This window comes from Melanostigma gelatinosum (assembly GCF_949748355.1).
Source record: "Melanostigma gelatinosum genome assembly, chromosome: 6".
NCBI classification, from domain to species: domain Eukaryota; kingdom Metazoa; phylum Chordata; class Actinopteri; order Perciformes; family Zoarcidae; genus Melanostigma; species Melanostigma gelatinosum.
The window spans coordinates 20,467,766-20,483,470 of record NC_136639.1 but is presented as its reverse complement, the minus strand read 5'-3'; the positions used below and the strand labels follow the sequence as shown (position 1 = coordinate 20,483,470).

General features: G+C 42.2%; 1 protein-coding gene across 1 annotated transcript in view; it reads left to right on the top strand.

Annotated features, from left to right (window-relative positions):
- Positions 1–15,705, top strand: part of oxct1a (3-oxoacid CoA transferase 1a) — a 38,440-nt gene that overhangs the window by 3,565 nt on the left and 19,170 nt on the right. Inside the window, exons 4-11 of the mRNA XM_079270836.1 lie at positions 870–1,005; positions 1,237–1,386; positions 1,815–1,921; positions 2,631–2,691; positions 13,143–13,250; positions 13,531–13,645; positions 14,123–14,217; positions 14,804–14,852. Coding sequence (XP_079126962.1) covers positions 870–1,005; positions 1,237–1,386; positions 1,815–1,921; positions 2,631–2,691; positions 13,143–13,250; positions 13,531–13,645; positions 14,123–14,217; positions 14,804–14,852 — 821 coding nt within the window. The remainder of the gene's footprint in view (positions 1–869; positions 1,006–1,236; positions 1,387–1,814; positions 1,922–2,630; positions 2,692–13,142; positions 13,251–13,530; positions 13,646–14,122; positions 14,218–14,803; positions 14,853–15,705) is intronic.

The following is a 15,705-nucleotide window of genomic DNA, read 5'->3' as shown; positions in this document are numbered from 1 at the left end:
ACAAACAAATAAGATAACAAACTGTGAGTCAGACTTGCTCTTTGACATAGATGTTTTGTAACGCTAGCTGCGTGTGGGACGGGGACGGGGGGGGGGGCTTAACACAGTCATCTGTTTTTGACATTCTGAGCGCACATGACCTAGATATCGTGTCAGCTGAGGATCTGAGATTAGAGTTGTGGACAAAGCAGTGGTTCCTGATTCTCGGCTCCCTGGGATATTGGAAAGAAGGAAAATCCGCTCTTTGCAAAGCTCAGCTTTTGTGTTGGCTCTGAACAGTAGGATCAGAGACAGTAATAAAGGGCAACAATAACATTAACTTAAAGTTTCATTTGGATTGGTCATTAAAACAGATTTGATTTGATTGCAGTGTTCTCAGAGGAATATTGCAGCCTGTAATAAGACAGGGTGGGAAATATAAGACAGAACCCTCTTTATGTGTTTTATTAAGTTGTATGAAGACTATGCCTTCATATGTTAAAGACTGACCAGCCACATAAAGTCAGTCATCTCACTAAACCGTGAGTATCCCAACAGCCCTCGTAACACAATGGTTACAACAGTTACAACAGCTGTGAATAACCTCCCTGGGGATTTTTGGGAATAAGAGGTATGTTACAATGTCAGGACTCTCCTCTCGGTCAAAGAGCAGGGACAAATGAGACTAAACCAGCAAATGTGTATGCAATCAATACACTGAACCCCAAATAGTTTTGTGTGTGTGTTAATGGGTGAATGTTGGCTGGTGTTGTAAAGTGTTTTTAGTGGTCGCTAAACAAGGAGAGAGCCATATGAATGCCGTCCATTAACAATTTACCTAATCACTCCCATTCAAAGGTTCATGATGATATGTGAATGTTTTTCTTCAGAGTGGATAACTTTGGCCTGGGCCTGCTGCTGAAGACTAAACAGATCAAGAGGATGATCTCTTCCTACGTCGGGGAGAATGCAGAGTTTGAGCGTCAGTATCTGACCGGGGAGTTGGAAGTGGAACTGACGCCACAGGTTGGTCAGAAAACATGGAAAGGTCTATTATACATAACTTTATGAAAATGCACATTGACAAACCAAATTCACTCAATCAGGAGGTTTTGACATGCTAAATTCCAACATCCAAATGATCAGACCTCATACTGTATATGTGATATACTGGACAATAACAAAGGCATGCCGTGGACATTTATATGTTGTCGTCTTCTTTTAATCTGACACTCTTTTTTTTTTTTTTCCTTTCAGGGAACTCTTGCAGAGAGGATCAGGGCTGGGGGTGCTGGGATTCCAGCCTTCTTCACAGCCACTGGCTACGGCACACTGATCCAAGAGGGAGGCTCTCCTATTAAGTATAACAAAGATGGCAGCATTGCCATCGCCAGTGAGAAGAGAGAGGTGAGAGTTTTGGGCACTGTTTTGCTTCCCAGGAAGCTGGATGTGGTGCGTTGTCGTTCTCTCCAGAAGTGAAAGCCATCCTTTCTTCACAGTGGAAGATGCATATAGACCTGGGTTGAAGAAGTCCTCAAAATAGGCTTTGCATTACAAAAACACGCATTCAGTCACCATTTAAATAACGAGGGAAAGTTATTGTTTGTTGTTATTGAAAGTTCATGTTTACCAGAATAAGGCTTTTCACAGATGGCGTGATGCGTCGCCGTGAATGTTTGTCGTGTTGTTGATTTTCTTGTGTGAAAAATAAAAAATAAAAATCAGCAGCAATGACTAACCTCGGCCTGGACTCGCATATCTGGGCCAAGTCTGAAAATGCTGTAAATGCTGCAGCCGGCGCCACTCACTCCTTGAATTGGGTTGTCATTGTACAGGTGCGGGAGTTCAATGGCAGGCACTACATCATGGAAAAGGCCATAACTGGAGACTTCGCACTGGTCAAGGCGTGGAAAGCTGACAAGGCTGGAAACATTATTTTCAGGTAACGGCTGAAATGGAAGGTACCAGTATTTATCTAGTAAAGGATTCAGGTTCTTCCTGCCACAAAGCACATTAGCCTGATCTTTATCACCTTGCTCGTGTTTGCACAACAATCTTCACATGATGCCAATGTCACGTGGCGAGAGTGAAACAGTTTAAGGAAAGGTTGGGATTGGTTTTAGCAATGGAAATTCAATTATTTGAACCGTGACCTTTTTATAGGATCTTTGAGGGATGTACTGTATGGACTGATTCTAGCTACATGCTTTTCTTTCGTTTGATCCACGTGTGTTAACATATCATATGTCAGCATCAGCTTCTATTTCTTGAATTATTCTCACAGCACACTCATCTCAGGTTAGGTTTAGGATCATCACTGATCATTACTAACAACGTACATGGAACAAAGTCAGAAAAATCCAGATAATAAATGACTCATTAAGTTAATGGATATCCTCATCGGTCTAAATTCAGTGTTGACCCTCCATCTACCATCAATAAGCTAATTTGCGCCAACCAATTAGTAGATGTAGTACAGTATTTCTCCACAAGAGAGCAGTGTCTTCTAGTAAACTAACATGCCGTACTGGATACTAGATGTTGGACATTACACTGAGAGGTTTTGCGTTTTACTTGCTCATCTCTGCCTTTTTTAATTTAAATATTATGATTTGTTTTCATATCACTTCTTTCTTGCTCTCCTCTGTCAGGAAAACAGCCAGGAACTTCAACCAGCCCATGTGCAAGGCAGCCAAAACCACCATAGTTGAGGTATGAATTTCCAACAACACAGACTTGGGTTTTCCTTTTAATAGTTTTCATGCGTTATGTCGACTTTCATTTTCTAGGAATTTAGTTCCTGGCCCTCACAGCTGAAAGTCGCTCTCCTACTGTGTGTGTTGTTATCTGAGCTTCTCCTTGCTTTGTTGACGTAGCCAGGCCGGCCACGCGTGCCTTTAGTGCATGTTAGTGCATGTGAGCGTGCCCCACTGGTTCACTTACGGCCGCCGCTTTGCACTGCTCATACGGTGGTTGCAGCTGATAACGCGTGTGTAGCACCCACCTTCCGGTCACCCCTCTGGTGAACACTGTTAGCTCTGTCAGCACTTTGCTTAAAGCCGTTGAGACAATCCAAATACTCCCAATCTCGTATTCTGCACCTTTAATTTCCAGCTCCGCCTGGAAGTGATCTTGTGTGAATGTGTGAATTTGTCTTTCAACAAACTAAATCAGCCGGCCATCTACATCCAAAGAATATCCATGTGGATTAAGTAACATTTTAAAGATGTTTAACTGTAGATCATGAAGGAAATGGTGTAAATAGAAATGCCATTGACAATTGAACCCAACCACACAAAGTCTGTAGTCACCTAATCACCCGTAGCGGGAGATCAACAACACAGTCATCATCAGATAGATGTTATCTAACCAACCTCAAACAACAAGGTGGAGAAAAAAGAAAAGAAAAAATCCTTTTCACACTCGAGGTCGGAAGCAGAAATGTGAGACGGGCATCTTACAGGTGTAAGGCCAGGTGTTGTATGCTCGTGGGATGAAAGGATCACTTGGATATTGGAATTGGTTTCTATTCATCTGAAAATAACTCTTAGACCTCAGATTATTAATGGTTACAAGTTCAAAGATCTTTGCCTCAATCTGTATGATCGAAAACAAAGTCTGAACGTCCTGCTATCTCTGGGATGTCTGTGTCATCCTATCTGTCTGGTTACCCACCTGTCTTGCATTTGATTGTCTAGAAATGTGATAGCTCATCTCTTCCCTCTGTGTGGATGTGTGTGTGTCTCTCTCCAACACACAAAACGGCTTCACACCTCCCATATAGACACCGTTTGACTAAGAGAGCAGCCGGGAGAAAAACTGTGTGAAAACCATAAAACACAGGCGCCTTCAGAAAATAAATAGGTAGCGAAGGGTCTCTCATAAATCTAAGTGGGTTCCACTAAGCACATTTTCAATTATTCCACGGTTGCTGGATTTAGTTTTCTGTTGATTAGAAATGTCTGGGACCAAATGGGGAGAGTACATTTTCTCACTACACAGCCGTATAGAGAGCCTTTGAAGTGGTAAGTAGCACAGGTATTTAAGAAGTTTTGAGACAGTATTCAGCACTATTTCCCATCGTGCCTAACTAACCTGACGACACCCATGATGCCGATGATGGATATACCAATGAACTATGGACAGTCTGTTCTATGTGGAAAAAGAAATGAGCTAATTTTCTTCTAAAGGGATAATAAGACCAGTCACTCTGACAGCAGCGGCGCCACCAAGAAATGTGTCTGTGTGACGTCTGCTGGAGTCGTAATGTAGACGGTGGTGACATGAATGATGATGCAGCTTTGCTTAGACGGCTGCTTTATGCAAGTGTAGTTGGTTGGATTTAATATTGAACTGCCTGCTTCAACCTCTGTGCACCCAGAATCATCTGCTCGGGGTATGTTTGCTGAGTGGAGAGGATGAAACGATTGATTCATGGGTTTAGAGACCCAGGCTGCATTTGGACTTTTTTTTATTTATTTTTTTTCTAAAATTGTTTTTGTGGCATTTCTACTTGCATACAGTGGCAGGAATGTAAAGAAAGAGAGAGGGAATGATGTGACAAGTTAAATGTGAGATTTATATCCCACGTTGTCACAAGCTTCCAGGACGCACTCGACCTACTTGAGTTAACAAGCACCGAGAAAAGGTTATGGAGCAAGCAGCTTCGGCCAACTCGCATGTATTCAGAAATCATACATTTTTCAACAAGCACACAGTATACAGTCTTTTAGTTGAGAACTAGACATTGGCGTGTAGCCTAAAGAAATTATAAATTGCCTATTTGTAAAAAGAAGTAATGTCTCAATCTCAACCGAAACACATTCCACACCCTGGCACAAATCGTCTTATTTTTTGGAAAGCTCTGCATTTGCATCTGAATTTAAATTAATCCATTTTAAAAAGTAATTTTATGTTCTCTGCCAGCACTAAAAGCAGACTGTCGGTTCCATCCTAGTCTTTGAAGATTTTGCATTTCGCTCCTTTTTTCACGTCCCGTTCTAATAACAAATAGTCCTTTCAGACACTTGTCATCCACGGATCAACTAAATGCTTCTATCCACTGGGGCATTCATTGTCAATGGTGCTTCGGTCTGACAAACAATATCAAACAGGTTTTTTTTAAATGTTAAATTGGAATTCGGTATATTTCAAAACTGTCCTCCTTACGTCGTGTGGTTATTGATTTGATGTTACTTGCTTTTTGAAAATATAACAACTACTGAAAAGTGAGGTATCTTCCTCATTGGATACTGATTCACTGTGTGCTCATGTCAGATGCATACAATTTGAAATGAATTAATATTTCAAAAGTGTATTTGGAATGATATTCATTAGTTGTGCTAAGCACTTGGAATCCCATCATAGCTGCCTGAACACTTTCTCGTATCACACGGTTTTGCCATTTTTTACGGTGCCTTTTTATGGCAGTGCAGGTAAGCTAAGAACATTATCCAGGCTTATTTAGTGGTGACAATACCATGATAGGCCTGTATTTCATTACCGATTAGGAACATTTTTATGTCTGATCCTGAAGCAATTACCATCTCTCTGAAAATAAATGTATCTTTTAGGATTCAGAGCATGCTCAGTCACGAATATGGTGATGTGCTGTCAACACTGACCCTGCTCTCTCAGTGCGCTTGTTAAGTCCGGGAAAGGAACCAACAGACGGGTTCAGGTTTTTATTTTATTTTTTTAAGCCATTCGTGTAACTTGCAGCCCAGGCCAGCGTGCGGCAAGCTCTTTGACGATCATGTTGCAGAATAAGCTGCTAGTCTGCTGCACCAGCTCCTTAACAGCTTGAGCCTACCTGGCTCAAGCTGTTCAGCAGCCAAGCAATTCATTGTTGTCAAAGGACAAAAATGTCAGGACATTGCGACGGGAGACTGACCGAACTGAGGAAAATCGGGTAGAGTAAAGATTATGCACTTCTCACATTCAGTTAAAGGGCAGCAACTTGGACTGCATATACAACGAGGCCAGAAGAGTTTGGCTGATTCAAACCAGATTCAATTCAATGCTTTCTTCACAAATACTTCATGAAATGAATTCCCCTAATCAGAGTCAAGGAAATGCCAAAATATCCATAACAACATTGAAGTATGTCAAAGTAAGTTCCATAAATACTGATGAGTTTCCACTTGACACATGACGCCGGTGCCCAATGAGCCTCTTGATTAAAGAAACGTTGAGCCAACCCACTGCTACCGAATGGTTGTTTGAATTACGTCGGCTTGACCTCCTAACTTGTCCAGTTTACGTGTTTTACAAGTTCTTCACTTACACTTGTGACTTTGTTCTTTGAAAGGCATATTCAATTGAAATATTTACATACTTCATATCCATAACTGTCAGTCATCAAAATATCAATTTGAATTCTAAACAACTTGTTTGCCTCAGGCTCAGTGGATGGGTGTTTAATCCATTAGCGACGTGTAGATGGGTAACCTGGTGACTCCACTTCTGTACGACATTAATGGCAAAATCTGGGAAGAACTAAACTTCTAATATAAATGACATCATGATACATGAGCCATTATGAAGAGATTCAACTTTGACCATACCCACCACTACGGCTTCATTCCTTCAGGTCAGTAACCACTGGCACATCATTGTAGTCCACTATTATTTATGTTCTTACTGGATCTAAACTACAAGAGGCAGGAGAGGTCTCAGAAAACAAGAAAACACGAAAAGCACTTTGAAAATGACTAGATCATCAACAGCTCCTGTCATGGTTACTAGGCAACAAAACCCTATTCAATTGTTCAATGTTCCACGGTTTCCAGCTGGTCCATTTATTCCCTTATCACAGTTACAATGAAGGCCCCCCCCATTGCATTGTGGGATACAATACACCAGAGACCGAATCAAAGCAGTGGTTTCTGCTGTTGTTCGACCATCAGTCACGGTAAATGACTCAACTGTATTCTGTTACTGTGGCAGTGCAATGCAGCGCCGTGGGTGTTGGTGTGTGCACGACAACAACCGACCAGTCATGCATGAATTTAATGAATGTATTTGTCAGTATGTTCTTTTACCAAGCTAGAGGTCTAATTGGGTATAAATGACCTCCGTCCCTCAGGAGGGTTTCACCCTTAACCTCCCGCTGTACATTTGTGCTGAAACAAAAATGGCACACATTTGCGAAACACAGGAAACCGTAGCTTCAGCAGTGAATTGTTAACTTCAGTGTGTAGGTAATGTTTGATGGGTTTTTTTTTCTTCAGAGTTTGGCCTTGAAATGACAGTTGTCGTCATCGTGGTGCGTAATGCTTTGTTTGCTCCCCGCTGGAATTTTAATTATTTATCACAGCCCACATTTGTAATGCTGTTGTGCAGCACTTACTATGCCTTGTTGAGTTTTCTTGACTAATTCCATTCCTCAAGCTACTGTTGGCAAATAATTATGAATCCACTCACTTTCCCCATCATTTCCGGCATGAAGAGGTTCATGAATTAGCTTTCGTGTACATAAGATGTGCAATAAATGTCATGATTTCTTAAGTGATCCGGACATTGACTCTTTATGCCTTTGCAAAACCTGACCTGGCACAGCAGTGGTGACTACCTGCACCTTAAAGGAGGCCCCTCCTGCAGGCTACAAGTACATTGAAAAAGCATGCAGGGGGGGGGGGGCTGTCAATGTTTTATCAGGTTACTTTTGGCCTGGCTGAACTGCAGGTCCCCGATTCCCCCATCTTTGTAATGTATAGCTGCGATATGCCTATTTCCAATACGCCGGCTAATTATCTCTATTTATAGACTGCCAAAGGCACATTTATATACCATTTTAAATGGTGGTAATGACAGGGCTGGCTGGGCTACAACCAGAGCAAATTGCTGTAATAATAATGGCTGTAATAATGCCTTTGGCATCCTTTTCCCCACAAGAGCGTGCGTATGCTCGTTTGTATGCATGTGAGAGAAGAAAACACTCTGCGATGACACTGATAGCAATGACATTGCACTAGCATATCCATTTAGCCGATGCTATCTTGAGATTGTGAGACTACACATCGATTCATGAATAAGCCACCTTGATAGTGATGGAGGACAACTCTATTCATTTATAGTAGCTTTGGTAGGAATACAGTCACACACCACGAGGTGAGCTCATGAATGAACTCGTATATATATATATAGGCGTGATAATGGTAGCCGAGTTACAAGACCAGATACTATTCTACATTCATGTGTCAGTTCTCTGAAACCATGGCTGTCCATTTCCGTTTTGGCACGGGTGCATCAATTTGTGCACATAATAAACATTCAAATCATATCGGCGTCTGATTAAAGTAGTTGACTGAATGTAGTCTGTGGGCTCTGCTCAGGCATTAATTCAAACAGATACAGCCTCAAAAGAAAAGCTGATTAATATTGAATAACTCGTGTATCTTACAGCTTACCTTTTTTAGGGATCTTGATTGCAGTATTTGCACGTCTGCACCGCCACACAGAGCAACTTGAGGAAGCCAGTTTCGACATAGACTTAAATTCACTTGCAATGCTGACATTTACTGACTGATACTAAAGCCAGTGACAACCTGCATGGCTAGTTTAATAATCAGCTCTACTGTAGGTCTCCGTAGAAGGGATTTGAAGAGACAGGCAGAAAAGAGGAGAGTATAGATTAAGAAAAAGAGATGATGGGAGCCAGCAGAAGGGGAAGACTGATTTGCTGAACATATTCACAAACTGAATGTTTGAAATGGTAAATTTGCATGTTGCGCGCTTTGACTATAAGTTCAAAGTTCTCTGATGACTTCAAAGTTCTCTGATGACTGCCTGCCTATCATCTGAATCTGATGCTCTTTGCACAGAGTCTTAAGTGCTCTTTGAAATGTAAACATTACCATTTGAGCTAGGGCTGGAGTTTGAAATCCTTATGACGCAATGTCCTTTGGTGTGCAGTGTGTGTCCTTCAAAACATTTATTTTTAGTTCCTATAATGTCGTCAGGGTCTGCATTGCCTGGCTGTCTCCTATTTCCTGGATACCATGAAGGCTGTCATAGGCGAGGCGAGTTTCCACTGAGAGGAAACAGGTTGCTCATGTTGTCAGTATTCTGGGTTAGAGGATGGAGCCGGAGCTGAGCCCCGAAAGCGGCAGCAGAGCATGGCCAAGTGCCGCATACACAAACGCACACATACGCACACTGGGAGGAAGATGGAGAGGCTATAAATACACGGGGTAATGACAGTGTGGTGTCGCTGTCACCCTCATGCTCTGATGCCCGTAACCACACCATCTCTTTCTCCGGACTGTCTCATGTCAGTACGCACACAAAACACGAACATGATGGATCGTAAAGTCAGGTAGCTTTGCAATTATAGTGTTGGCCACTGATTATTTTACAGTCTGTAATATCTCAGTTTGTCAAGGCATTATACAGATCTGATTTAAGACTTAAAATTGATGATTCAATACTCAGAAATAAGTGGAAAAAAGTGGACAAAAGTGGTAGTGTTTCTGGAGCCCCAGAGTCCGTTTAGAAAATGTCTCATTCTACTGCAGCAGGGCGTGTGACAGTCTGCCCCGCCAAGTCTTGGTCCTGGTTCCCCCCCCCCCCCCCCTCCAATCCACTTGGTAAATTATGCCAAGTAATTTAGCAAAAGTTAGCTAGCCAAAACATGTAGTAGGTGTAAAGCGCCTGGTGGTGCGTACTGCGTAGTATAGACTGGTGTCATCGGTGCTCCCAACACTTCCAAAATAAAATAGCCAAACAGCTCCTTGCCAGATTGAAATAAGATTTGATGTAAATATTTATAGTCCCGAGCAGAAGATTCCTCAGGATCCTGGTGACAACCAGACCTCTCCTTTTATTACCTCCACCAGGCTAAATTTCCACTTAAGGGAGCAAACATTTGCTCAGTAATTATTGTTTCAGCGTGCGCACTACATGTTGAAATTGCTTGTTCACCACAAGATACTGATGACAAATGACCAAAATTTGAATAAATGTGTTGCGGGTATCAATGTTCATCAGAGAAAAAAAATCGAATTATCCTTTGGCACAACCCTGGGAAGAGAAGGCATTCATTTAAACCACTGCCCTTTTTAAGAAAGGATGGAATGAATATAGTAGCCTTTAGAAGCTGGCAGCTTACTAACAGTTTGTTAGAATTGTCAAAATTACAATGCAGATATGATCTCACATTCTTTACTTGGTGCACGTATGCCAGATGGTCAATAGGGGTGTGATCAGCTCCAATGAATACCTTCGCTCAGAGCATGGAGTGTGATTGGTGCTGAAGTGTTGTCTGGCTGCATCTCAATTCCTGTCTGAAAGCATGCTGGTGTTTTTCACTCGCTGATCATTTTTTGGTTTTAGTCCCATGCGTTTGAAAATGTGATCGACTGCATATGCAGCACTTTTAGTTTTTATCTTGTTTTAGCAAACATTTGTGATAAACATGGCACATGTCCAGCTTTGTTTACTCACCGTAGAGGAAACGATGTATGCAACACCGCCGTTGGTGGTTTATTCTAGGAATCTGCAGCATTGTGATCCAATCAGTTTGAGAGTAACACGATTTGACAAAGCTAAAAAAAAAAAAAAAAAAAAAAAGGTTTGTTGTGTGTTTGTTGTGAAGGGCACTTTGATTACCTCTGTCCTCCTGCCAGCTCACTTCATGCCTGGCCCTGCTCTCATTGATCTGAAAATCATTCTACAGTTACAGGAATATCAATGTGTGTGTCTGTGCGTGTGCCCGTTTGCTTGCTCCACACACCTGCTCATTGATGTGTGTGTGTGTGTGTGTGTATCTGTGTGTTGTTATTTTGTATGTGTGTGCTTTTTTAAAATTGAATTACTGCATTTCAATGCTTTATTCGTCCCTGTCCATTGAACCTCCTGTCTGAACTGCATCTGAGCGCCGGTGCAGGCGGGACACATCACCGAGATGAAAGGAGCAGGAGGCTTTTTTATGTACACGGCACATTTAAATTGTATGAGCTTGTTATTGTGCTGCAACTTAGCTACAGAAGGCTAATTGAAAATCGAGCTGAATACACAGTTTGTTTGTGTGTGTTTTGACAACCAAAAAACTGAAACTGAAACTCGTCCTTGACGTGCGATTTCTTTTTTTACTGATACCGTTGTTTTTTGAAGGGCACGCTATTTGACACTTAGATCAAGGAGACAAAATTAGGGATTTATACTGTTAATTAAATGAATTCATCGGAAGTGTCGGAATTTACGCCATCAAATATTTGCACCCCAGTCTTCCCTATGTTCTCCCTGTAACCGTTTTACAATGTGATGAGCTCAGTCTTGCTTGATGAAGATGTCTGTGGAAATCATCACTCTCACAAAAGACAGATCAAGCCCCCAGAGGAAGACGTGGGCGGATGTGTGGGACCGCCGTATCAATTCTCTCGCGTTACCAATCTCATCTCGCATTGGCCTCGTTTTTCACTGCGGAGCATCAGAGATTTACCATAACCCGACTGAAGGGAAACCAGAAAAGGAGTCTTAAAAATCACTCTACAGCCGTGAGTGGCCCGAGCTCACCACAGACCCAAAGCCTGCGTATCCATGACAACGCTAAGATGGGATCCACTCTTTGCCATTAACTCCTCTCAGTCAGTGCCCGAGTGCTGAGGGAGGAAGTGGAGATAAGGAGAGATTCAATTAAATTTGCTCTGAACGGCTGCTTGCCCCTCATGTAAATGCAATAAGTAGGTTACACTGCGAGCTGCAAAGGAGCGTAAAAAAGGGAGGGCGAGAATTATGTTGTCATGGTTAAGTCCCCTTTTGGTCCCTAAAGATGTGTCTAACTCTCCTTTTTCCATTTAATTTAGTGTAGATTCCAAGTGCTCCCCCCCTTTGATGCGTCTTCAGAAGGAAAGAAATTGCGCCTCCTCCCTCTTGGGGGTCTCTTCTATCTATATCTATATGCACAATCCGTCCTCTAAATCTAATCTGATTCTTACGTTTTAATACCGCATGCTACAGATGTAAGCATGCCATATGAGTTTTTAGGAGCTAGAGCAGGCTAAAAACGGGCGGCAAGATTGAGTGGAGCCCACACATGCCTGTCCCTGAACACCTTTGTAAGTTGAGGCTGTACAGGCTCAGTTTATAGCAGTTCCTCATGTTACCTAAGGAGGAGGGCGCAGGTGCGTTTGTTCTGGGATTTCTATCCCAGGCATGTTGACCGAGCTCAGCTTAAATCAATAGCCACCCGTCTTGTTTGTCGGACAGAAATAACCCTTCATGTACACTCTTCGTCTGCTGCTGGACACTTTCTACAGAAAGGTGGTGCACTCCTGTCTCAGAGTCAGGAATATATTGCTTAGTCGATTACTGACGGACAAAATGCTGCCATATTAAAAGTAATTAAAGTGTTAATGGGGTGTATGTAGACAATATACATGGCCAAGGTTGTAGCAGCTCCACTGAGAACCAAAGAATAAGCTGAGCTGTAAATGTTGCGAGAGATTCTTGAGGCCGGAGTGTGTGTGGAATAGACCTGAAAATATAGATATGTAGCTAAACATTGTATGTTTCTTTCTGAACTGTGCTTTTGGTTCGACCAAAATCCTCCCAACACCAAAACAATCTCCCCCCATGATCCCCCCACTCTCCATCTCCTTTGCTCTCAGGATCAAGCTATGTCCCCTGGGCCGCGGTGTGTCTGATGATCCTCTTCTGTTTTTAGTCGCACAGGCTGGGTTTGAGTACACAGACGGCTTTCAGTGAACTCGCTGGTGTTGCTAAAAGAATGACTGTAAGACTCTCACACAAATATTTACCATGGCTTCCTCCTGAAAGACATGACGGCAGCAGACATTTTAAACCAGTGAGATCATATTTGCTGTGCAAATGTCTGCTGTGTGCGTCAGTTGTTTGTAGCTCAATTTAGGATTTGATATCGAAGCAAATTAAAAAAATCTGCTGTATTGCTGAAAATAACACCTTTTTTTTTTTGGCCTTAAAAAATACCCAACAACCTAAAAGTCAAGATAATTGCTTTTGAGATAACCCCGCAAAAGCAGAACGAGAGAAACTCTCGGCCTTCAATCAGTTAACCTGTTCAATTTCATAGCTGGGTAGATGGAGGTCATTTTCTGGTAGCGCACGTCCACCTGTGCGTGGGTTCCTGATCTGAACTTTAATCTCAACGGTCGTGTTCATCCCTCTGTGTCTCTGTGGAGGTGGAGGAGGTGGTGGATGTCGGGACCTTTGCCGAAGAGGACATCCACATACCCAGCATCTACGTCCACAGGGTGGTCCAGGGAGCCAGCTACGAAAAAAGGATTGAGGTACAACACCAGGCCGACACAGAACATGCATATCCATTCTCTCTCTATCGTGTCTGAATTATGTGAGAGTCACTTTATTGAAAATCATGATTAATCCTTTAACAGCAAAGTGGAGAGTCGACCCCTTTCTGACGAAGCCATTGTAGCAGGATTTCACATTTCCATTGTTCAGAAGCGCACATACTAGCTCTTCTTATTCATGTGTGTCTTTATGCTCAGCCAGAAATATCCTCTCAGCATGCCGTCTCCCTGATCCTCATATATTCCTGTACGCTTCCAGAAACGCACGGTAAAGAAAAGCCAAGAAGACAAGCCCAAACCGAAGAAGGACTCGGATATTGTTCGGGAAAGGATCATTCGCCGGGCTGCTCTGGAGTTTGAGGATGGGATGTATGGTATCCTTTAAAAAGAATACGAGCAGCGAGCAAATCCCAAAATCACATCACGTTGTGCTCTAGGTTCCTCCCTTTAATTACAACAAGTAAAACCTCTTTCTTTCTGTACAGCTTCTTTTTTTCAACACACATAATGAATAATTGTTGCCTTTGTGTTGATTGCACTTTCAAATTACGCACTTTTTTTTCTCAGCAGTTAACATTTAGATGTTATTGTGACATGATTGGTCCTGATCGATCCCTGATTTTCCCCTATAGTTCAGCATCACATATTTGGTATGTTGGAAATGTTATGACTTCATAGTTCTGTGGAATCTTTCAAACTTACACCAAAATGTCCACGGAATGCTCTCCTGTGTATGGTTGTTTCTGTTAAAGCAGCTTTCAAATCAATGCCGAATATGTTTCTGTAATAGCTGCTTCACAATGCATGACTACAAATGTAATAGTTGGCATCTTTAACAAAGAGCCAAACAGCCAACCTCGGAATCGGTATCCCCATGCTGGCCAGCAACTTCATAAAACCAGACATCACCGTAAACCTCCAAAGTGAAAATGGAATTTTGGGACTGGTAAGACACCTACAGAGAGCTTTCTTCCCACTCCGGCTTCAGTGCTTCCAATCTGAACTAAACAAGCTAACGAGCAGCTTATTTTCTGTCCTGTGTGGAACATTTTAAAAACTGAATTGTGCTCTGAGCTTGTAGCCACTCATTTGAGCATTATCATTTAAAATGTGCTGGGTTTGCCAGATTGTGGCAGGTTGACTTTCTCTTTCATTTTTCTGTCTCACGATCATTTTTTGCTGACAGAGCCTTCAACAAAGGCTGCTGCTGCTGTAGAATAACTTTCCATTCAGTTGTTTTCGCAGGAGAAAGTAGGCGCCTATGCTAATACCTTACTTGTCAAAGTTTCTTCTGATTATGAGTGCCAGTTTTAAAGAGACACTGCTCTCTGCTCTCCTCCCCTCTCCATCCAAAAGGATTGCTCCTTTTGTTGAGCACAGAGAAAATCAATGTCTCATCCAATCACCAACATGTGATTGTGTCTTTCTCTCCTTTGAAGGATCATGGCGGGTGAGGCTGAGTGACGAGTGAGAGTATGTGGCTGCCTCGCCTGTGCACACATTCTTGTTTATCTTCATTTCTCTCTGCACAGGGCCCGTACCCCACTGAGGATGCAGTGGATGCAGACCTGATTAATGCTGGTGAGGGTTTTTCTAATCAGTTCTTCCCAATGATAAATCTATGTATATGTAAAAATCCAACTAAGATATGGATTGATTAAAAGAGCTTTTTCGGTGACAACTGATTTCCTGCATTATACACACACACACACTCTTTGATGAACGTGTGTGTGTGTGTGTGTACAATGGATTTTCTTATCCAGATGCTCTTTTAAAGTGATATTGACATGTTGTTAACACCTCTATGCTATGTTAAATAAATCCCAATCTTTCGTTTTGCCAAATAGATTCATAGCGATGCACCGATTTGATCGGCTACTTATCGAAAGCGACAGTTTATTTTGCTGAGCGATCATGAATGGTGACCGGCCGATCAGTCTCACATTTTCGATATTTTTGCTAGTCACATTTGCACGCTTGTGCCGCCGCCGCCACCAGCGCATCATAGTTTTATGTTGGCACACATCAGCACAGACAGTGTCGTCACAGCCACAACAGCCATAACATGTTGTTGATGTGAACATGTGTGAGTGAAGAAGACATAAAGCTTTTAATCTGTCACCACTGCAAGTCCAAGATAAGCTGTGGAGGAACAACCTTTAAATATTTGGAACAATAACCAGATACTTATTATATTATTATTTATTTCCATGTATACCCCTCAGAGTGATCGCAGTGGCCGGCTCGCCTGCCGACAGCACGGGCAGCACAGTCTGCTTATAAGCGTTATAACGGAGGTTGCGGTGACTTGCATTATGATGCATTCAAGCTCTATTCAATAAAATATTGTATTGGTTGCAGGTCAATTATAATATGATGTGTCCAAATGTAATTTTGTCAAATAAAATTTTTGCCAAGAACCTTGAGTAAATAC